Source organism: Gopherus flavomarginatus, chromosome 5 (genome assembly GCF_025201925.1).
Source record: "Gopherus flavomarginatus isolate rGopFla2 chromosome 5, rGopFla2.mat.asm, whole genome shotgun sequence".
NCBI lineage: Eukaryota > Metazoa > Chordata > Testudines > Testudinidae > Gopherus > Gopherus flavomarginatus.
Window position 1 is genome coordinate 122,337,162 of NC_066621.1, and position 22,563 is coordinate 122,359,724.

The 22,563-nt window shown below is 41.8% G+C and overlaps 1 protein-coding gene across 5 annotated transcripts in view; it reads right to left on the reverse strand.

Moving 5' to 3' along the window:
• Positions 1-3,746: 3,746 nt before the first annotated feature.
• STON2 (stonin 2) overlaps positions 3,747-22,563 on the reverse strand; it is a 111,081-nt gene continuing 92,264 nt past the window's right edge. For 3 of the 5 annotated variants that reach the window (XM_050953231.1, XM_050953232.1, XM_050953233.1), the window contains 3 exons: positions 19,488-21,326; positions 11,246-11,448; positions 3,747-8,880 (listed from right to left, as the gene is read on the reverse strand). In XM_050953231.1, the coding sequence (XP_050809188.1) occupies positions 8,797-8,880; positions 11,246-11,448; positions 19,488-21,326 (2,126 nt within the window). In that variant the 3' untranslated portion in view covers positions 3,747-8,796. The remainder of the gene's footprint in view (positions 8,881-11,245; positions 11,449-19,487; positions 21,327-22,563) is intronic. The other 2 variants (XR_007774431.1, XR_007774430.1) reach the window with 2 other exon arrangements.

Here is a 22,563-nt window from a genome sequence, read left to right on the forward strand (position 1 = left end):
TATAAAGTCTGCTGGGGACCTTGCAGGGAAAACATGATCTTGTGGCTAAAGGACACAACTGAGAATCAGCAGATGTGGCTTCAAGTCAGGACATACACTTGTCAAAGAACAATTAGGAAAATGCAAGCAGATGTGATTTACCACTGATGTATCAAACTGACATATTTTGGGATTGTTTTGTTCAATTACCCCAAACTTCAAATAAAATCAAAACTCTTGTCTAGGCAGAAAATCATACACAAAAGATTTCCCTGCTAATAACAGGAAGCTAGTTACAACCTTCACTGTGGCTTCATAACAATACCATTTCTTTTCCACTTTGAGGGAATGTCAGTTTTAGAATCTGGCCACAAGGTGGTGGGAGGAGATCTCACATGGATAGTTCAGAAACAAACCATCCCCAGTGCAGGAATGAATTTGTTTCTAATATATATTGTAGCATCCCTACCACACACTACGACCAAATGATTGCAACCATTTTATCTAGTAAGGATAACCTTCTCATTGTGGCTGTTAGTGTAACCCAAATTAATGCCCACTTTTGAAAATTTAGGCCCAGTTGACATTCAAGGTCTTACAGAGGACCAAATTCTGCACTAATTTACACGTTCTGAAATCCCATCAAGGGGTGCAAAGTCATCTTAGAATTTGGCTCACTGAGTAAGTGGTAGGTTGAAAATTAGAATCCCAACTCCCAGTCTCCTGCTCAGGAGCAATTCCTTGGTCCCCCCAGGGTAAAACACAAAATAAAAACACATTTAAATGTTTTTGTTACTCTAATTTGCTTTTCCCTTTGCTAATTAGTACTCAATCTCCAAATCCATTCTGTACAATACAGTGATAAGACCCCAGAATCTGGACACTCTCAAAGTTGTATCTGGGTCTGTTTAAGATATCTTTTAGGGCACCTATCTTTGTAGCATCCAATAATCAGTCTTGACTATGTGGTGCAGGTCCAACTCCAATCATATTGGTATACAAATCCTCAATTTTATTGTAGTTTTTGCCTTGAATTTTCACTTGTCCTTCATTCCCAGTGTCAATTCTCGAGTGACAGGTAGATTCTGCAGCTCCTTCAGTCACATTTTCCAGGGCACTTAGTCTCTGGCCTGGTCACAGGACTTTGTGAAACAGTATCAAATTTCTCTGATGAGATTATAACTTCAAAGTATGCGTCCATGTTTTCCTCTCCTTTATTCCCCTGCCACCACAAACCCCCTACATCATTCTCTCAGAACAGCTTTCCCAACTACCATGAAAACTTGGAGTTCCAACATTTATTTTCTCCTTCTGTAAAAAGGATAGATAGCTGCCTGAAAAAAAAAATTATTCCTGCTTTCATCAGTCTGATTCAAACAAAACTTTTTCAAGGGTAGGGAGACAGAAAGTTAGGAAACCATATTTGTCCTGTTAAGATCAATTCACATTAAGGTTGAAAGTCAAAATTAGTTTTCTTGTCTGCAGTTTTGATTTCTCCTGCAGTGGATCTACTACTCTGGGCAGAAGTCAGAACTCAGGGGTATTTCTGTCAAGTCTGGAGAAAGAATTCCTCTGTGTTATTTTATTTATTTTTTTAACCTGAGCACTCCCCCTGTTGGTATAGTTGACGAACTGACCATGCCCTAACAAGTCTCTCTACCTCCACAGAGGCAAGTGAGAGAGGAATCTTTTGCAAGGGATTTCTTCTCCTCAAAAATTACTTTCCCTTCTCTTATGTCTTTGGCAATTTTCAATCTCTCCCTCCAGTTTGACCTACAGCTGTAAAAGAGTCATCACAAAAGCTCTTTAAGGATGGCTGTTGGCTCCGTTAGCCTAGCAGTAGATCCCCAGCCCTTATGTCATTGGCTGCAGCAATTGCCAGGCTCCTAAAGTACTAAAGGGCTCTGAACCCTCCTCCACGTTCAGAAAAGGAATTTTGCATTTGTGCATCCCAGTATTCCTGCAGCGCTTATCACTCCATTTTAACATACCAGGGCATCTGCAGCCAATGGCATAGCTGCCTCCTGCTTTGCTGCACCACAGACTGGGATTGCATAAAGCTATTTTTGCACCTAATGATTGAAACCTTGCCAGCAATTACCACATTTAAACATGGCAATGGCTATTAGAGACTTCTAGCAGTTTCCCTGACCAGTGTGGGACAGTGATATTTTTCTGAGAATGATGCTAGTCAAATCATGCTACAACAAACCTGCTAGACACAGGACTGCAGCCTGGACTTAACAGGGGTCCAAGACAAGATGCTGGAGCTTATAGGATCACAGAATATCAGGGTTGGAAGGGACCTCAGGAGGTCATCTAGTCCAACCCTCGGCTCAAAGCAGGACCAATTCCCAACTAAATCTTAGCTTTTGATCCTTTGCTGTTTTTTATTTTATTCAGAATCTTAAATAGCCGAGGCAGGCAAATTAGGCCAGGATCCAGGGAAGCAGGATTACTGATAATAGTATAGCTTTTTTTGTCCTCCCTCACCAGCCATGGACGTCATTGCTCCTCTCCAGTTGCATATAGGCTCCTGCCTGGACACATGATGTGATGATGCTCCTGTATGAATATGTCCTGTAGGTGATGTTTCAGCATATCTCGAGTGGCTTATTGAAAGCTCTGTTACAGGAGCCTATTACACCCTACGCTTCCCACTGCCTCATCTAAAACTGTCCACACATTTGTAATTGTGAGTCTCTCTCTCTCTCTCTTTTAATATTGTTTGCGTGTGTTACTAGGATGCCATGCTCACCTTTCCATGTCTAACACCAACCATCTGACCCAAAACTACCACTTCCAAATGTCTTTGTAGCTCTAAATAAATAAACTGCCATTCCAGCTGCCATGGAACTTTTTGATTCCAACATTCCATCTTGTTGCCTGCTAAAGGGACTTCACCTAATGGCTTGTTTGCTGCTTGAACAGCAGCTGTGTGGAATCGTTCCACATGTAATTCTATTGCACTACCCTAGAAAACCATTGACTTAATTCCCTTCAGTTTTACCACATATTTGGGGGAACTGGGAAGGAAGATAGCAAATCAGCCTTGTGACTGAACAGCCCTCATGAGGGAAGACTAGTTTTCTTTGGCTTATAAAACAGACAAGGTCTTCAGTCTGATGTGGTAAGTTCCTGGAGTGAGAAACAGCCAGGGGCACCAGCCCGTGACCTGCTAGAAGCTGCAGTGCACTCAACTGATATGGCTTCTCCAAGTTTTGAAACATCCCAAGAATTATGGCAGAGGCCTTTGTAAACAGGACTTTAACCTCAATTACAGCCTCAAATGCTCTCATTAAGGCACTGCTCTCCTCCGTGCCTTCCCTCGGCTTTCTCATGTCATTTAAAAATGTGCTGCGGACTGGGTAGGCAGATGCTCCCCTCATGTTTATTCATGCTCTTTTGCAGCTTCTAAATTAGAGATGGTAAAGACCTACTTGGAGCAGGTCACCTGGTCCTGACTGCACCCACAAATGCAGGATTCTCCCCTCTGTTATATCATTGCAGCTTTGTGCAACCATTAAAAGGCTCTAGTGATACATCTCCTAGCATTTCCCTTGGATACAATCCCCCAGTCTAACCAATCTCACTGGTTATTCAGCTGAAATATTCCCTTTCTTTGTATTACGCCATTATTTCCAAGTTATGTCCTCTTGTACCTCTCAAAACAGTTCTCCTAGAGGGAGCCCTTGGTTGACAGCACAGTGGGCTCAGAGCAGCAGGATACAGGACACAACTTCAATTTCATGATCAAAATGTGAGGATTTTGTTTTGTGTTTACATTTATTTAACAGTTTTCCCACATTTCAAACAAAAATTATATCCCACTCCACAGCTACTAAAAAAAGCAACAATATCACAACATAATTAAACCACCTCTACAGAGTTAGCCAGTGTGTAGACTTTCTTATTTTACAAAACAAAAAGAGAGGAACATGTTACAAAATAATTAGATCAGTCCATCACAATAGTGCAAGAGGTTATGAATTCTGTGGATGGATGAGGCATAAGGAAGGTTAGGAACAACTTAAATTTTGTTGTCCCAGAAGGCTTCAAGGCTCACAGCAGGTTGCTTTAGGCTACATGGCAGCAGATGGTATGTATTTCTTCAACAACTGATCAGCGGCTTCTGTTAATTCCTAGACTGATGAAAACCATGTTGACTAAATCTGTAAAAGCTGACCTACGCAGTATTATCTTTTAAAATTTGCCAACCTCTAGAATAAAGGTAACACATCAGGGCCAAGTGCCACTGTATGCTAAGTGCCACTGAAATCAATGAGTTTCCTGAAAGCAACTGGCAGAGTTACTGGGCTCCAGAGATGGACTTTACTGGTTTTGGTGCCCCTTCTTTCACTTTCAGGACCTTTTGCAATGAAATCGATCCTTTCATCAGTAGTGAGGTAATCAGGAGGGACTCTAGGCAGTTCATGAGTCAAGAGGACGTGTGGCTTCTGTAAGTCTTGGATTGTCTTGTCAGATAGGTATTCCAACCAGCTCCCTGCCAGAAGATAATGTATGTCACGATGATACGGTATCTCAGCACTGCTCAGACGACAACGCATGCAGTGAAGAGCCCTAAAATTTCCCCAGTCTTTAGCGGGGATTATCATTTTAATTTTGAATAATTTTCAAATGCAGCAGGTATTGTCAATCTGTTGGAGTATTTTTCAGATGAATTTGCCTTTTTTCCTTTTGTTCTCATCAGCACAATATCTAGAGTTATTAAATACAATATGTATCAGTAAGAGGAGTTTAACTTTAAGGGGAGGACTTTAGTCTCCAATCACTCTGATCAAATGTTGTTTGTTTCTCTAAAACCTGGTGTGGATTTTCCCCAAAAAAACATTAGCAACCACACTGTACCCCAAGTACCATTACTCTCCAAAAATTAAACTGAAAAAGAAAACGGGAAGGTCAGAGTGGAAATAGCTTCAGGAAATAAACGTACAGGTGCACTGAAGGCACTTTTTTTGCATGTTGCACTCCAGAACTATAAGCACTTCAAAGTGAGATCAAAGGGCAGAGACTGTGTCACTCACAAAGGGTGTACCTAATGGAAGGCATTTAAAGGGATCTTTTCCCAGAGGTGGAATAATTATTCCTATCATACAAACCTCTTGCATCTAAATCCTTTCTGCTGTTCTAAGGTCTGATGAAATTTTTGAATTTTCCCCCTACCCAACCTGTGTGCCCTGTGAATGGAGAACATGGTCCATGCATAACTGCACACTAGCAGAAAGAATGAGATAGAAAGACAGACTGCCATTGAGGAAAGCTGGCATTGGCCACATCACACAAGGACAGTGTAGCCCTCTGAAGGCACTAAGGGCCAGATGTTCAAGTGCTCAGCCCTCAGGCTAGATTTTAAAGAGTTCCCACCATCTAGTAGCCTCCCAATTTGCAACACTTATAGCCAGATTTTCAAAAGAGTCCAGCACCCAATGCTGTTTTGAAAATCTGGCCATTTATTCTGGTGCCTAATAGGGAGGCAAGTTGCTTTGAAAATCTGGCTTTCATAGTTGGTGCTGAATTCTGGAAAATCTGACTGCATAAATATAAAAGTATCAAGGATGCTCCGCAGAAATCAAAAGGGGATTAAAATAGTTTTTTAAGAATAGATGACCCGATTTCATCCACTGAACTCCAATTGGCTTCTGAGGAGCTATTCCTGAATTACACCGATATGAGTGAGATCAGAATCAGTCTTATAGTCTTAGTTTCATTAACTTATTTTGAATTAAAGAGAGAGAGAGAGACAGAAAGAGAGAAATGAAGCAAGAACAGAAACCTCTGAGTCTCCATCATCCCATTTGTTGGAAAGTATCTGTCCTGTGGCTGGACTTCCATACATACTAAACTTCTTAAAATAAAACAGAGAAGGGAAATTGTGTTTAAGTTCCCTCTCTGTTCAAGGCCTGCCAAATCTTGCTTAATTATTTCTTATATTTAACTGTCACTAGGATGCATTTCCAAATGTTCAGAGGTTGGGGAGAGCACGCAAAAGTTCATATACTGATCTAAGCTAGCCAAACCTTTTGGGTCTGCAAATCTGGGCTAGAAATTTAATAATAAAAGCCTCTTTCACATGAGCTTTCCGATAGTTCCTCAAAAACATTCTGAGAACACATTCACTTCTTATAATTTGTTACTTCTCTTTCTGGGCCTTACCAGAAACTAGGATGACAAATAGCAAATGTGGGGTAATAGTCACTTATATAAGACAAAGCCCTGAATAGCTGGACTATCCCTATAAAATCAGGACATCTGGTCATCCTACCAGAAACTGGAGTTCTAGAGACAACAGTGAAAATGGAAAATAAGGGGAACAAAAGTTATCTAAACTTTTTTGAACAACAGTTTGTTTTGAGTTTTAGGAACAGTGGGAGGAAATTCTTATTTTATACAGAGATGGACCTGAGCTACAAAGTTCCTAGCCAGCCCAGTGTAAGCGTCAATCAAGATATTTGGATCTGGGTTCAGATTTTGAATCTTCCTTCACCCCAGAGTTAGGGACTGTTTGGCTGTTTCAGGTACATCTCTCTAACTTTATGCAACCCTATGTCATAAATACTTAGCACTTCAAAAGTGCTTTTTATCCACAGCTCCCAAAATGCTTTACAAAGGTGGGTATGAGTGTTCCCATTTACAGATAGATCCTGCAAATACTTACTATGAAATGAAGTGCTTGGAGCTGTCCCTTGGGCTTCACTAAGACTACCTGCAGTTGAAAGCTCCATGCCCAGTAACAAGTCTTTGAAGGATCGAGCCCTGAATTATTTTTTAGAAATGTTCTTTTGCCATAGATGCTGTAGTCTTATTGCTACCTGAAGAAAAAGATAAGCCTTCCTTTTTTTTCCTAATTTTGATTTTAAAAGGACATCATCAGATTACTCTAGGCTTAACATTTAGATGCATATAAAAAGAGGACCTTAGAAGGGGTCTCGTAATTTTTTTGAAGTTTTAAGCAAAACAATTTTTAGTCCAAATGTAAATAATCCCGTGTGGCATTTGGAACCTGAACACAGCAACACTGTTCATGGAAATCACAGTGAAAGTAGCCAGGGACCAAAATGAAAGTCTATTTTCCATGACCCACACTGAGTGAAATGCAAAATGTAAAAAGCACACAAATAATGAAAAATAAATTTAGAATTTTAAAAGTCTCTCTATTTTAATGAATTAGCATGTTATTAATAATACCATAAGGATTTTTTAAAATGTATGATATTTAAGTCAACAGCATCCCTTTAAAAAGATAAATGGTTCAACAAGTTACTATTCTTTTATCAAAAACTATTACTTTTGGGCAGGGAAGCAAATAGGTCAGATACACAACTGTAAAAATTAGGTATTGTAAACATTTTACAACTCAGCTGCAATGTGTATTGAGTGAGTGATTTTGCCTTCTACAGTCTGGTCTAGGGAAAAGATAAGGGAGGGACTTGCTGCTACTTTCAGCCGAGGGGAGGTTTCCTTAGTTCACTGTGATAGAGCTGTTTTTAGAGGTTTTTAGTCCCAGTTAGAGTGTGACTGAAAAGATAATGGTGTCTACAATACACACATTTGTTACACTGTATGCTTTCTTGGAATAAGAAGTACTGTTAGGATGAAACCTGAAAGCAACATTGTATTACAAGGACAGGAATACACAACATTTACTTCTTATAATGCCTTCGAAAGTATCGGGAACCCAAGATCCTACTGACCAAACAACATGAACCAGTAACCAGCCTACTTAATCATTCAGGAAAATGTTAAAATAAAATCTATTGCCCTCAGATATCTTTCTAGGCAGGAATGATTAATCCCTGCTATATATTGCACACTCTTTATTAAAAGCAGCTATCACATGTTCAGTCAAGCTAATAGGTAATAATTGGAGATATACCAATCTCCTAGAACTGGAAGGGACCTTGAAAGGTTATTGAGTCCAGCCCCCTGCCTTCACTAGCAGGACCAATTTTTGCCCCCAGATCCATAAGTGGCCCCCTCAAGGATTGAACTCACAATCCTGGGTTTAGCAGGCCAATGCTCAAACCACTGAGCTATCCCTCCCCCCATAAACCTGACCAGCAAGTGAAAACCTTAAGAACAAATGAATTTTTCTCATGACTAGTCAAGATCCTATTAAAATGTGCATTACTTTAGTGTTCAGATTTAGAGGATGAGATAAGAAAAGGTGACTGGGAAGAGTCAGATAATCAGCTATATTATTTTGTGTTTATTTCCCTGGTGTTCACTATGTTCTGGATGTAGGGAAATTTTTATTCTGTTGACTATTTCATAAAAGGAAGACCTTTTCATGCACCACTTTTCCCCTTGATGCTCCTTAGTTCCCGCAATGCTTAGCTCTCAAAAGGTTTTATTCTGCAGATCACAAGGAAGGCTCTGCTGATGACCAAACAACCAGTTTACAAGAAAACATTCAAATGATAGGAGAAGACTGTAAGCGAGGTCAGGTTTGCTTTTTGTTTTGGCTGCAGTTGTCGACATAACATAATTCAGTGCAGGAAGGTAAATCGTGAAGAAGCAGAAAGGAAGGCAGGCTTGAATGTAGTGTAAGTCTTTCAGTCAATACACTGGATGAATATAAAATGTTCCAGCAAATCCCTAAGCTCTTCTAAACAAACTGTCAACGAACCTCCTGCCAAAATACAGATAATAGTGAGCGAGGTAACTCAAGCCACAGTCACACTGAAGAGCATTTTTTTTTTTTAAAGTACTGCTTTGTACTTCTTACAGCAGAAGCTAGGTGTTGCAGTTCTTTTCAGCTGGGTCCGTTGACATTACTGCTCCTCCATGGGTCTTCCTTCACTGCATGGCACAATCCTTGGGATTTTCAATTTCTGCTCCCTTCAGATCAAGATTCAAGTTCTTTTTCTGTTCTATTTCCACCTGACAAGAAAAAAAGAGGGGAAACATCTGTACTGAAAAAGGAAAGAAAAGAACAAGAAGTTCTAACCAGCTTCTGATTTTATGTTCTGAGGCCACAAACTTTTGGATTATTGCAGAGGCTGGGAAATTACTTGCTCTCAACCACAGGTTATAATTAGATATGTGCTGAGGAAGGGGCTCTGAATCTGGATTAAGTTTAGTACAGGGTTTTCAATTTCAGATTTGAGGTCACATGAGGGTTAGAGTTTAGAGACTGAACAATGCTTCAATCATTTGAGCAGATCTCAGTGGTTTCATCCAAACTGACAGCAATTTTGTACAATTTCTCACAACTTGGGATCAAAATGTCAGGAAAAGAACTGTCACTGAATGACTTTGGATACAGTCAAACTGCTACTGGTATCATCCCCCTTCTGGTTTTAGATCCAAACCCACAATTTAAAATTGCAGAAGCTGACTTTGATCATAAGATCTGAATCCAAGCCTCCCTGAAATTCAAAAGGGGTTTTTATTAGAAATTCTTGTTTTGATCATATCTGATATTGTTAATTAATAATAGTAACTATATTTCTAAATAGCGCCAATCTACAACAGTATCCCAGAAATTTTACAGTGAAACATACACAGTTTAACACACTGAAAACATTCAAGAGTAAAATAAAAACAGTTCAGATCCATCTGTGTACAAACAATCTCTGCATAGTCATAAATAAAGTCAACATGCTGGGCTGAAGCTTGGGAGAAGAAAGCCCTTTAAAACATGTTTCAAAACATAATTCTATGGCACACCACAGCCTGCTCTCTAACTATTTCTGATTTACCAAACACTAGCACCAGCAAAATGATGTAAAACAACAGTAAAGTCCTGGATGCCAAAGACTCTAGTTGTCCATTGCCTTAGGTTCCCGCAAGGAATGATGATAGAGACCAAGATCTTTCTACTCCATCTTGACTTATTACAGGCAGAGCTGGTAACACCACCTTTGTTAAGGTTGTCCAATATTTTTCATTACAGAACCCTGTTTTCAGATGCTTGCAACTTTGCCTAAATTTAACCATTTTGAAATTTTACATGCCAAGTAAAATTTACATGCCAGGCTGAATTTGTTGTAGAAAATTTCAGCAAAGATGGTTCCATCATTTCTGAAAACAAGGTTATAGAAAAAATATGTTGTTTTGTTTTGCCCATATCAAAAAGTCTTACAGCCATTTAATCAGGAAGCTCTAGTCCCTCCCTACTTTGAAACTGAGACAAACACATTCTGACTCTATAGGTCAGTGGTTATGGCAATTGCCTGGGGTGTGGAAAACCAGGTTTTAAGTGCCTCTGAATCAGACTATTGGTTATTTTGGAATCTCTCCTGGTTTTGACCAGAAATTCCATCCTGGACCCATGAAAACTTCCCGACAAAAGATGTGTCAAAACTGGTCCATTTCCACAAAAAATTGTGGTTTTGACAAATCTGCCCCCTTCTTACTTCCCACCCCTCAAAAGAAAAGAAAGAAAAAAGTGTTGAGAAATTCCTGACCAACTATACTTAGGTGCCAAAATACCTTTAAAAATCTGGCCTTTAGGAGCCTAAGGCCTGGTCTACACTGGGCAGGGGGGGAAGTCGATACAAGATATGCAACTTCAGCTACGAGAATAGCGTAGCTGAAGTCGACGTATCTTATTTCAACTTACCTCCCATCCTCACAGCACGGGATCAATGGCTGTGGCTCCCCCGTCAACTCTGCTACTTCTGCTTGCCCTGGTGGAGTTCTGGAGTCGACAGGAGTGCATTTGGGGATTGATATATCGCATCTAGACGAGACGCGATATATTGATTCCCGATAGATTGATCACTACCCGCCGATCCGGCGGGTAGTCTGGACATACCCTAAGTCTCATTGAAAGTCGTTTCTAAAATGGGACTTAGGCATTTTTGAAGATTTTATCCTACATCTGTAGCTGGTGCACATTGGTGTAGTTCCACTGAAACAAATAGTGCTATGCTGATTTATGACAGCTCAGGAATTAGCCCATCACCATTTAAAAGTACTGAAATATTTACTTTTGACTAGAATAACTTCAGCAAAATTGCTGAAGCTAGAAAGAAAGGAGTATACTACTCCTACAGAAAAGCATGGGGAAACCTTGTGTCACTCAACAGTTACTTATTTGGCAGTGATGGACACAGGAATTCAAAGCACGATGAGTTAGGGTTGTCTAAGCACAAGGCTGGGAGTCAAGAGTTCTGCTCCCACCTCTGACTCTGTGTCACCTTGATAAATCATCTCTTTCACCAGCATTAAATACATCTAAAGAAAAATGACTCATGCAACAGCTATGCTAGCTGCAGTGACAGCCGGCTGCTCACTTTACCTTGTAACTATAGTGTGCTGAATAGTTGACCCATTTCCTGACATCACTCTTGTCCTCTACAGAAATGGACCGAACAGTGGCTTTAGACGCCGAAGCGGTGGGCATGTCAAACTCCACGTCCACATAGCGGACGAAACTGGAAGGCACTTCCCGGTCAGAGCCAAGCTCCAGGTGGCAAAAGAAGCAGTGAGGATGGCCGGAAGCTGGGAAGAGAGAGAAAATGAAACTTAAAACCGTTGTGAAGATTAACAAAGGCAACACCTAGGAAGAAGCATCTTAAAACAGGGGTAAACAGAGAATCTGCCTGAGTAAGTTATGAAATCATAATAGCTACAGTGCAGCTGGAGCTTCCAGAGATGACTAAAGTAAACAAGCTGCAGGAAAGATAGTTGATCATTCTAGAGCGGCTTCAGTGAATGAGAATTCTGGGTATAAACCAGTCACCACAGGGATCAGGAAGGAATTCTCCAACCTATTTCCATGTACACCACTGGTGTACTGTGGGCAGTTTTTTCCTTCCTCCGATGCATCAGGTATTGGGCACAGCCAAAGGCAGGATCTTGCAGTACACAGTACAATGTTGTCTTTCATCTGAGAATGACATTGGCCTTTCAGCTAGATATTATAACCATTTTATAAATAGGAAAATAAAATTAAAAAAAATGATTTCTTTAAGGTCACACAGCAAGTCAATGGCCAAGCTAGGAACAGAACCCAGGAATTCCAACTTCTAGTTCATTACTCCATCCCCGTACAAAATAGTCACTCCTTAAAAAGGTCAATGTAAGTGATAGTTTAAAATTGTAGTGATCTGTGAGGATTACATTTTGTTTTTTGTCTCCTTTGCCCTGTTGGAAAGCAGTGTGGTCTAGTCATTAGAGCACAGGCTGACCATCAGGACATATGGGTTCTATTCCTGCCTGTCATCAACTCACTGTGACCTTGGGCAAGTCACTTAATCTCTTTGTGCCTCAATTTTTCTATCTGCAAAATGAGGATAGTATCTTTCAAAAGGACTTTGAGAACCTTGGCTGAAGGCTGTTCGATTGATTCTAAGCATGATTATTATCCTTACATTTGTCTAAGTAAAACAAATCCACGCATGACACAACAAGGCTCTGGCCACCTGGTTGTGCATGGTGATGTTTAATTTCTAACCATCCATTTTGCAATCACTATGGGAGCATTTGCCTTTTATATAGGTGATCAAGATGCACACTGAGAAGCTAAAAAGGAATGCGGAAGGTTGAGTTTGGGAAGAAAGAGCGGAAAGAAGCCTGAAAGCCCTCCACATGGAGCAGAATGAGAGTACCATACGTGATGGGCTTACAGGATTGTGCCTTGGAAGACCAGCAGCTGAGACAACTACCCAAACAATGAGCACACCCAGAGTTTATTCCAAAACATGCAACCCCCTGAGCCTGCAAAGCAAGGCAGGGTATCTTCAATGATAGTACCAACTCTTAGCACTGACAGGGTGAAATTCACCCCTGTGCAGAGAGCCAGCACTAGACAACGCCTAAGCACCTCTGAGTCCCACTTCAGCCCTCAAAATAGAGCTCAAAATGGGATTTATAGGCCCTGTGCAAGTCCCTCTTCGGAGGGGTGAATTTCATCCACACAGCATTTGGTATTTTCAAAACACTGCACAAACACTACTCAACCATGCACAAAGGTTTCCTAATGAAGTTTAAGGTAAATGCTGCTTCTGGTCAGGCCAGAAGTAACAATTATTATTATTATTAATAAGTAATAATATTTTATATTGCTTCAGCCAGGTTGGGGTCCCACTGCGCTAAGAACTGTATAAACGTACAGTAAATACTGCACAAACAGGTTCTTCAGAATGCATTGGTGTTCCCATCTTCAGCTGGACGAGGGTGTGCAGAGACAAAAAACAATGAAGAACAAGGGCGTTAATTGAACTTTTACAGACTTCAAATATGCCTTGATGGAAGTTTTGGGTCAAGGTTCAAGGATCCTAATGGGGTTCAAGGATCCAGAATGGCTTTGCTCTTCCATAATGGGAAAGCAACTGGAAGCAGGTTTCCAAGAAAATTCCAGTTGTCTACGTCCTGAGCAAGTTTTAAGGGCTGTGTCTTCTCCATATATATTAAATCAAGAGCCTATCAAAGGACATGCTTCAGGAGGAGGAGGAAAAGGTTTAATTTAAAAGAGCACAAAGAACCTCCCCCCAACGTTAAAATAATATGGTACTCATTTGTTCCTTGTGTTGCAAAGAAAAGGAGACTATGACTTTATTTTTTCCAATAAATGGACCTTAAATAAACAAATAATTTAAACACTGCTGAACTTTAATTCTGGCTTTTCATCTTCAAAACACTTTGCAGACAATTTTTAAAAAGCATCTAAATGACTTAGGAGGCTCTGGCTACATCTACACTGCAGTTGAGAGGTATAATTCCCAGATCGGTGTGCTGTGCTTATGTTAGTGTGCTAAAAATAGCAGTGTAGTTGTGGCAGCTTGGGCTAACTGCCTAAGTACCACCCTGTCCAAGATTCCAGGTATGTACTTGGATGGTGAGCCTGAGCTGCTGCTTGTGCCACCATGGCCACATTGATACTTTTAGTGCACTAGTTTGAGCAGAGTAGTGCATATACATCTATCTGAGAGGGGAACTACACCTCCCAGCTGCAGTGTAGATGTAGCCTATGGGCATGTCTACATTGCAATCCACAGGTGTGACTGTAGCTAGTGTAGACATAACCAAACTAGCTCTGATCCAGATAGATCACAGCTAGCTCGAGTAACAGTAGCAGTGAAGCTGTGGCAGCATGACCGGCTGCAAGATATAGCCCTGCCTGCCTCGGATCCTGAGTACATTCTCAAGTGCTGGTGCTGCCGCAGCTTCACTGCTATTGTTACTCGAGCTAGCTTTGACAAACCAGCTCAGGTATGTCTACACTGGCTGCAAATACACCTCCCTACTGCAGTGTAGACACATACCCTAAGTACCATTTTCAAAAATAATATGTAAATACATTTAAAAATCTGGGCCTTTTGCACTTACGAGGCTAAGTCCCACTGACTTTTGAAAACAGGACTTAGACGCTTTGAAAACTGTACCCATTATCTACATTTAATCCACAGACCATCTCTGTGAGGTAAGGAAGTATTCCTGTTTGGGGTGGGGAGAACTGAGGCACAGAGAGGTTAAGGACCAAACTGTGTCTGACTACAGCATGGATGCACAAGGTAAGGGGGGACAAGGAATCTTTCCCAACATTGTATATGTTGGGGCTGGGTACAATTATCGTCTCCCTTAAGCACAGAGACCGTATTGTCCTAGAATCTCTGTCAGCAGAAACACCCCAGAAAGGGAGACTAACGTGGATAGGAGGCAGCATCATATCCACACCTCCAGTGGCCAGTGGAGCTGTCTGGCCAGAGAGAGCAGAGCATGCTGAACCATCTGGAGGGATGGTGGATTTTCATGTGAATGGTAAATGGCACATCCCTGATACAAACACCACCCCCTGCCAACTTTGAAATCCCTGCTTCAAAGCATGGGGTCACTAGAGCATTTCAGAGGAAAGATCTTAATAATTTTTTAACATGGGCTAAACAATGGATGAGTCTCTAGCCTCTCTCTCTGATTCCTCTCTGGCTGAAGTTTAAAAAAAAAAGGCAAAAAAAAAAGCCAGAGGAAGACCCCGGGCATGCAAAAATTTAAGCCCAAACAGTTAAAGTTTGTCAAAACAGGGTCTTGTAATAGGAAATGTCAAACAACCTAAATGATAGGTGGTGCAACTAGCCCCACTTACAACACAAAAACACCTTGGACACTGCGTAACATCATGAGAATGAAACTAAACACTGAACCTACTTTTCTGGCAACACAGGACAAATAAGCAACGTCTTTAACAATCACAACAAACATAATGTTTATTTGAACTGACTGTTTCTGATTGTTTATAGAGTGCCACTGATGCACTTGAGACAAAACAAACATGGTCCCTGCTGTGAAAAACTTACAATCTAAGGGCCTCAGCCAACTCCCACCAACAAAAGTCAATGGTAAAATTCCCACTGACTTCAAAGAGAGCAGGATCAGTCCCTAAATTAGCCTAAATTATGTTAGTTTACACATAACATGACCCCATGAACTGCAGTCAGTTGAACTCTGCACAACTGAACTGAGCTATAAATCATGGGGGGAAGATGTCATTTATTTTTAAACTATTTGATCAATTCTAGTAGTAATAACGAGTAACAGTACATGCAAATTTCACTGTGCACATCATTCAAACATTTACTATTGGTGCCCATCAAATGTCTGGCACTTATGTTATATAAGTGAAATGTCTGTGAATGCAAAAATACACAAAGTTATTATGACATATATGGAACCCATGCAGTCATTAATTGATCAGGGGTCACAAAATATAACTTCATTATACTTCCATTTCCCCCGCCACGCCCAATCAGACTCCTCAGTGTGAAAGACAGATAAAGATTGTAGTAAAACCGAGGAGAAGACATCAGACAGATTTATCCTCTTCTGGGCTTCCTGCATCCCTGAGGCACGAACATCTCAGTCTCACTTTCAGTGACTCACTTCTCACAATAAAGTCCATGTTGAAAATTATCTGTGTTTCAGAAATGGGCTTGAGCTGCCATGTTTGGAAGGGACCTGGTTCTAATCTGTCCCCGAAGTTCAGAGGTGGTGAGATCTAGGGTTTTAATTTGGCCCACTTTATACGTAGGGCCAGCCAGCATGCTTGGGACTGGATCCATAGTCAAAATGCTCCACAGTTCAGGATATCTAGATCCAAGATTCTGGTTTGGGTCACACCTCTGCTTTGTTTGTACAACTTTTTCCCATGATCATGAAGCCTCTGTATGGATATTTTCTTAACACTCTGTTGTTCCACTGTCTAGTGAGTAAAAACACATTAGTTCTCTTGTACTGGATCACATCCAGTTGTGACTGAGGCTCTGCGGGGCCTATAAACAGGCTTCCTTGATCAGCCAGCGTCAACAAGTTAATTGTGAATCAGAGAAGAGCAACAGAGTTTACCAAGCTGTTCTGGGAAGAAGCTCAGCAACATACTCCATAGAATCCTGCCATTAGTTACCTTCAAGAGAAAAAAACAGGCTAAATACATGGATTGTTTGATTCAGTCACATGCTTTTGAATCTGTAGCCACAAGCAAAAGGCCCAGATGCTTTCGCAGATGACCATGGTGGCAGGTTTATAAAGCTGGAGAGCATAGGGCCTGTTCATATCAGGAACCACAAAGACAAGAAGTCGGGATAAGGCAATGAAGCTACAGGAATAATTCCTAGGCTTTTATGATCTGCAAGTGAACACTGGGTTAAATGGTTTAGGACTTGGTTACCTGAGCGACTCACCACTCTCCCCCTCCAATACCACCTTCAGTGGCAGTCAGTAAGGACAGGCAGCTAAATCCCCCTTGATTTAAACTGGAGGGGGCTGCTGCATAGTATTTTCCATGGGGGTCCTTGAAAGTGGAATTTGCCCTCCCTTTTTGGCCTACCAGAGCCTGGATTTGTCAACATTTAGGGCATGCAGCAAAGCCCACCTTTTGATGGCTAGATGGGTGGGTCTCTATTATTATATTTTGAGTGACTGTTGTGGGTGGCTTCATTCAGGCAGCTGTGTATTTTTTAAAAAATTATTGTATATTCTGAGCATCTAGAGTATGGATCGGCAACCTTTCAGAAATGGTGTGCTGAGTCTTCATTTATTCACTCTACTTTAAGGTTTTGCGTGTCAGTAATACATTTTAATGTTTTTAGAAGGTCTCCTTTTATAAGTCTATAATATATAACTAAACTATTGTTGTATGTAAAGTAAGTAAGGTTTTTAAAATGTTTAAGAAGCTTCATTTAAAATTAAATTAAAATGCAGAGCCCCCTGGACCAGTGGCCAGGACCCAGGCAGTGTGAATGCCACTGAAAATCAGCTTTTGCGCCGCCTTTGGCATGCGTGCTATAGGTTGCCTACCCCTGATCTAGAGCCATGGGATAAGTGCTGTCAAGAAATACACCTCCACCAATACTTTAGGATTCCCACTCATACCACCTCACCTAGATTCAGTGGCCACGTCATAATGCTTGCTCCCCTTTCCCTTCCCTCAAATCATAATGTGATCTGACAGGAGGGGCTGTTTGCAGGCAGGGCACCCTGCCTCCTCCCAAGTGTATCAGACAGACAGTTAGCACACGTGTGGCTACTGCTCAGTACTGTGTGGGAAGACTCCTCAACAGCAGGGACTGCATTTCAGCTTCATCCTCCCCTGCTGGGAGGCAGATATAAGGTTACAGACAGAGACAAAGACAAATAATTGGAGACTTGGGTTAACATTTCACATAAGGTGAAAGTGGGTAAGGGAGCATCACTAATGGCTTGAGCATGCAAAAGAGTCAAGAATTCTGGAATCTGTGAGCATTCTGCTAATGACACACTGTATGAATTTAGACAAGTCACTTAAGGTTATGTTTATACTTTGAGCTGGAGGTGTAAATTCCAGCTCAGAGACACATACCTGGACTAATGACTGAGCTAGTACACTAAAAATAGAGCATAGTTGTGGTGGTGTGAGGGATAGCAGCCCTGAGTACTTGCCTAACAACTTGGATGTGTATGTACTTAGGGCAGCTAGCCCCTCCCGCTGCCAGGGCTACACTCTATTTTTAGCATGCTAGCTTGATCAGAGCTAGTAGGGGTATGTCACGTTGAGCTGGAAATTGCACCTTCCATCTTGAAGTGCACATATATGCTTAATCTCTGTGGGCTTCAGTTTTCCCCGCTGTAATGTCTGTAAAGCACACTGAGATCCTCAGATGGATGATACCAGAGAAGAATAATTGTCACTGAACTTCATCCCCTGACCTGAAGGGTCATGCAGGCAGCACAGTGGGATTTTCCTAGCAAGCACATGATTATTTGTGTTTAGGGTCAGGCTGATTGTATGGCATTTTCCAGGCATGCTGCTATTGACATGAGATTAGTCTTTCATCCTGATGTTTCTTTTTATTCCTCCTACTCTTAGCTTCTAGTCTCTCCTCCAAAGTAAACTCTCCAAGCCTCATTTGTTGTCAGAGTGATGTCTCTCCAGGTTTGTACTCTGTGGTGAGTTCCTTACTGAGCTAAAAAGTAATCCAAAAAGTGAGAAGCACCTGGTTCAATGCTTTCCTTCCCTCCTGACAAACGAGAACAGATGTTCTCAGAAAGGATCAAGTCTGGAGGATCATGGAACTTCTCTTGTAGGGAAAAAGTACAGGCAGGAATCTGCCCAGTGAGGCAGTTACTGGAACAAGTCAGTGTTTTAAACGGTGTTTATGCAAAGAATTGAATTAGCCAAGAGCATGGGAACCAGAAAGAGTAATTCACTATAAACAGAAAGTAAACTAGATGGTCAAATTTCACTGCCCAAGCTGGGTGAAGGGCAGAAAGTGAACAAATGTGATGGTGGTAAAAAGTAAATTAGATTTTGCAGATGACTTGAATGTTAATAATTAAAGGTATAACTATAAAAATACAGGGCAGGACAGGTTTTTAAGTTATATGATTTACCTTGATATAGTGTCCCTTTAAATGTTAAATCAGGTCTTTGTCCCTGTCCACACTAGTTGAAAGATGTAGCCACAAGTTGTTGCATAGAATACTTTTAGCTTGTAGTGTCTACACAGTGCCCTATGTCCACACACAACCGCCATACCTGGTACATGTATGAGCTCTGGTTGCAACACATGCAGTGAGATCTTTGTCTCAGGTCTTGCTGAACCAGTGCAATTTACAACATTGTGGATAGGAAGTCACAAGGGCTGGAGCTACAGTGATTTAGCTGGTCCCCCTGATATTACACTATACAGTGCCTTACATTTGGAAGTTACCCAAAAAGTACCTGTTCTCAGAAACAGTATAGTGCATTATGGGAAAGCTTAGGCAAGAGTCCCAGAATGCACTGACAAAACCATGGTTGGAAGGCATATTTGCATGTGGCTACACCAAAATGGTTGTGTCAAAAACAGTGTTTCTTTGTGAGACACATTAAGCCACTGTTAGGATGAGTAAGACAACCAGCCATTTCATGCAATTGATGCTCCTTTGAACCTTCCAAAAGGACAATGGTTTATCCACTGTACCATGTAACTCCAATGTCCCCAGCCCCAAATATACCCCCAGTCCCCCAACCCCAAATATACCTTTCCTTTAAGTTTATCCACTCAGACAGAATACTCTCTACTCACCTGAGTTTTTGTCAGGCAGTCGGTTTATCCTCCATACAATGGAATTAAAGGCATGCTCATATTTGGCAGTTCCCAAAGTTACTCTCATTACTGGCTCAGAACCAGACACGCTGGTTGACCCAAAACTGGCACCCTTGTTCACCTTGGCTTTCAAAGACTTTTCTCCCAGGACACTTTCTCTGCGGAAGTTTTTCACCCACTCATTTGGCACTGGGTAGCGGACCATCACGTTTTCACAGGGGACCTGAGTTAGAGGGTCACGGTTGGAGGAGAACCCAGTGGACATCATCAGCCAGCTCTGGACCTCCACTTCAGCACCTTTGACAGTGGCTGCTGTTCTCAGAGTGAAAGGCAAAGTCTTCTCAGTAAACACAGTCCTGAACCGCATCAGCTCAAATCGGCAGGCATCCAAGGGATTAAACTGGATAACATGGGAGCTGTTAAACATTTCCTCGTCCACACATGAATGAAACTGGCAGTTATACAACTTAATCCACTTAGTGGTAGTGGTGGGCATAATATCCTGCCGTGCAACGATTTCATTCCCTTTTATAAGGATGTCATTAAGGCCCAGCCTGCATTCTGCGAGGCCAGAAAGGAAGCTGAGAACATGTATATGTGTCAGCACGCTATGCTGGAGAATCCTATTGTCTCCTTTGGCCAAGATGCCATGAAACTCATCCTTGACATCAACAGTGATTTCTTCCTCTTGATAGTTTAATCCCACCATGCTCAGATCTGTTGATGAGGCTGGCAAGTGCATTAGTATATCCTGAACTGCGCTGATGAAACTAAGGAAGTCTTCATAATCAGTAGTGCCTAGCTTTATCACTTGTTCCCTTTCTGCTGCGTGGCTGATTGCTGGTTTAGGCTGATACTTCCTTTTCTCCTTGTAGATGGTGCGGTCTATACGTACGCTGTGTATCCTTCCATTCTCATCATAGTTTTGGAGCTTGGGCTCTGAAATCTCATGACTGATCTCAAGTTTGAATTCCTTGAAGGGCTTCTCCAGTCCTTTCTCATAAAAAAGCTGTAGATACCCGCTCGCAGTCAGCTTGACGTAGATTGGACCCCAATGCCTAGATGACATGATGTTTTTTTTCTCTGGTATCCTGAGCATCATTGGCCAGCCATCCTTGGGCTGAGATGGGGCCAAGTTCAACAATGTGCCATCCACCTCAAATGGCATCAGGGGGTCATCATCAGGTAGAGTTGGGCTGCTCAGGTGATCTGGATCCCCAATCCGGAGCTGCTTGAGCTGCTCAACAGCATCTGTGTGGGTTACGTTTTTGCTTGACTCATCAAAGCTGATGGTGTCAGGTTCTTGGTAGAGGATAATAAGGGAGTCTCTTTGCCTTTGGCATGGAGCACTGGAGAGAGAGGAGCTGTGGGAATGCCTCTCTCGTTCCTCTAAGAATGAGCTGAACGGGTTGATGGGTGAGGGTTGGACATCCCTCAGAGACTCATCCAGGAAGGGATTAGTAGCACTCCAGGGGGGTGTTCCAACAGAAGGCAGCCTATTTAAGGAGGAAAGATCTAGCTTTTGAACTTTCGTGAGGTCCAACAATGTGCTCCTGGGGCGCTCCCTCTTCTTCAAGGATGTAGCAAGATTACAGTTCACATCTGCAGTCTGCGCTGCTATTGGTAGGGTGTCTGGTTTCAAGGGAGAAAGGTTCTGGAGGGAAGCAGAGCTGACTTCATTGTCATCGAATGTCACCCAGCTGGGGAAACGAGCTGTGGTTGGGGTTGGAGAGTGCCCATTCATGGGGGTGCTGTTCAGCTGCCAGTTGACAGCCTCCATATCTACCTCTTCATCTTCCTGGAAAGACGAGGAATTGTCTTTAAAGAGAGAGAAAGAGAGAGAAAAGGGAAATTTTAGTCCGTTAGTCTGAAGCCAACTAGTTCCTTTCTCTAAAGGAGAAACTTTGTGGGCGCCGTAGTTTCCATGCTCAAAATGCATGCTGTGCAAGGGAACTGGTCAAACAACTTGGCTGAAAAGCCAAAGAGTCTGATAAGAGTTACTGAGGGCCCGGTGCCAGTCACCTCCAAAGGGACAGAGAAACAAAGGTAGAAAGAAGCAGCAGGAGACAAATGAAGAAAATAGGAATAGCAGCAGGGATTGTACCTTCCTCCTCTCTCCCAAACAAAACAAAACCTAAAAGGAGAAAACAAACACCTACCATATTGCAGTCATTTTTTCTGTAATTTTTTTCTTTGTAGCTTTCTTCTTTATTCCCTCTCAACTTTCATTCCTTCTCTCTTTTTCCTCTTTTGTTCCTTCTCTTCCTCATTTCTCTCTTGTTCCTTCTCTTTCTGTTCTTTCCCTACTGCTCCCTCTCCCCCATGTGCTTTTGGGTTGTTGAATCCAATGGGAAGAGGGAGTGAAAGTGGTGGAAGGTCTTTTTTCTGCCACTCCCATTCCATCTCCATGTGCTTCGGCTGCTCTATTGCTGTTAGCATTAAAGCACATGGGGAAAGAGCATAAGCACTGGAAAAGGTGCCTGAATGACATTCATTGCACAGGAGACATTCAACAAGGGCTGTTTACGTGGCCTGCCCTGTGGAGTATTATCAGTCAGTCCTAAGAGATCTGCGAAATGCTTCTCAGGGAAGCTATGAACTAATGATGTAGGAATGGTTAAAGAAAGGCATATTTCAGGCCTGTATTGTGCAATCTTTCCCCACATTCTCTTAGTCTGACACACCGTTCTTGACCTGTAACAGCTTCTATTTTTCTAGACCTGGGTTCCCCATACACAGCTCTGCCAATGCATTTCAGTCCTGACCTGCACTACCCCCTGCTATCCCAGTCCCGGATGTTTCCCAAATAGATGCTCCCAGTGGTGGTGCATTGTGTGGTGGTGTTTATATAAAGAACACACAAGACTGGGAATGTTCTGAGGCTGAAGCGTTTAATCTCCATTGGCTTGGAGAGCAGGATCACAGAAACTGCTCCCAAAGATGGACATCCTGTCTGGAATTATAATCTGCTGCTACACCATACTTAACATGCAGAAATGTCAACATTCTTACCTCTTAAATTTGCATCAAAATGCAGATTATGTACTTTGCAAAA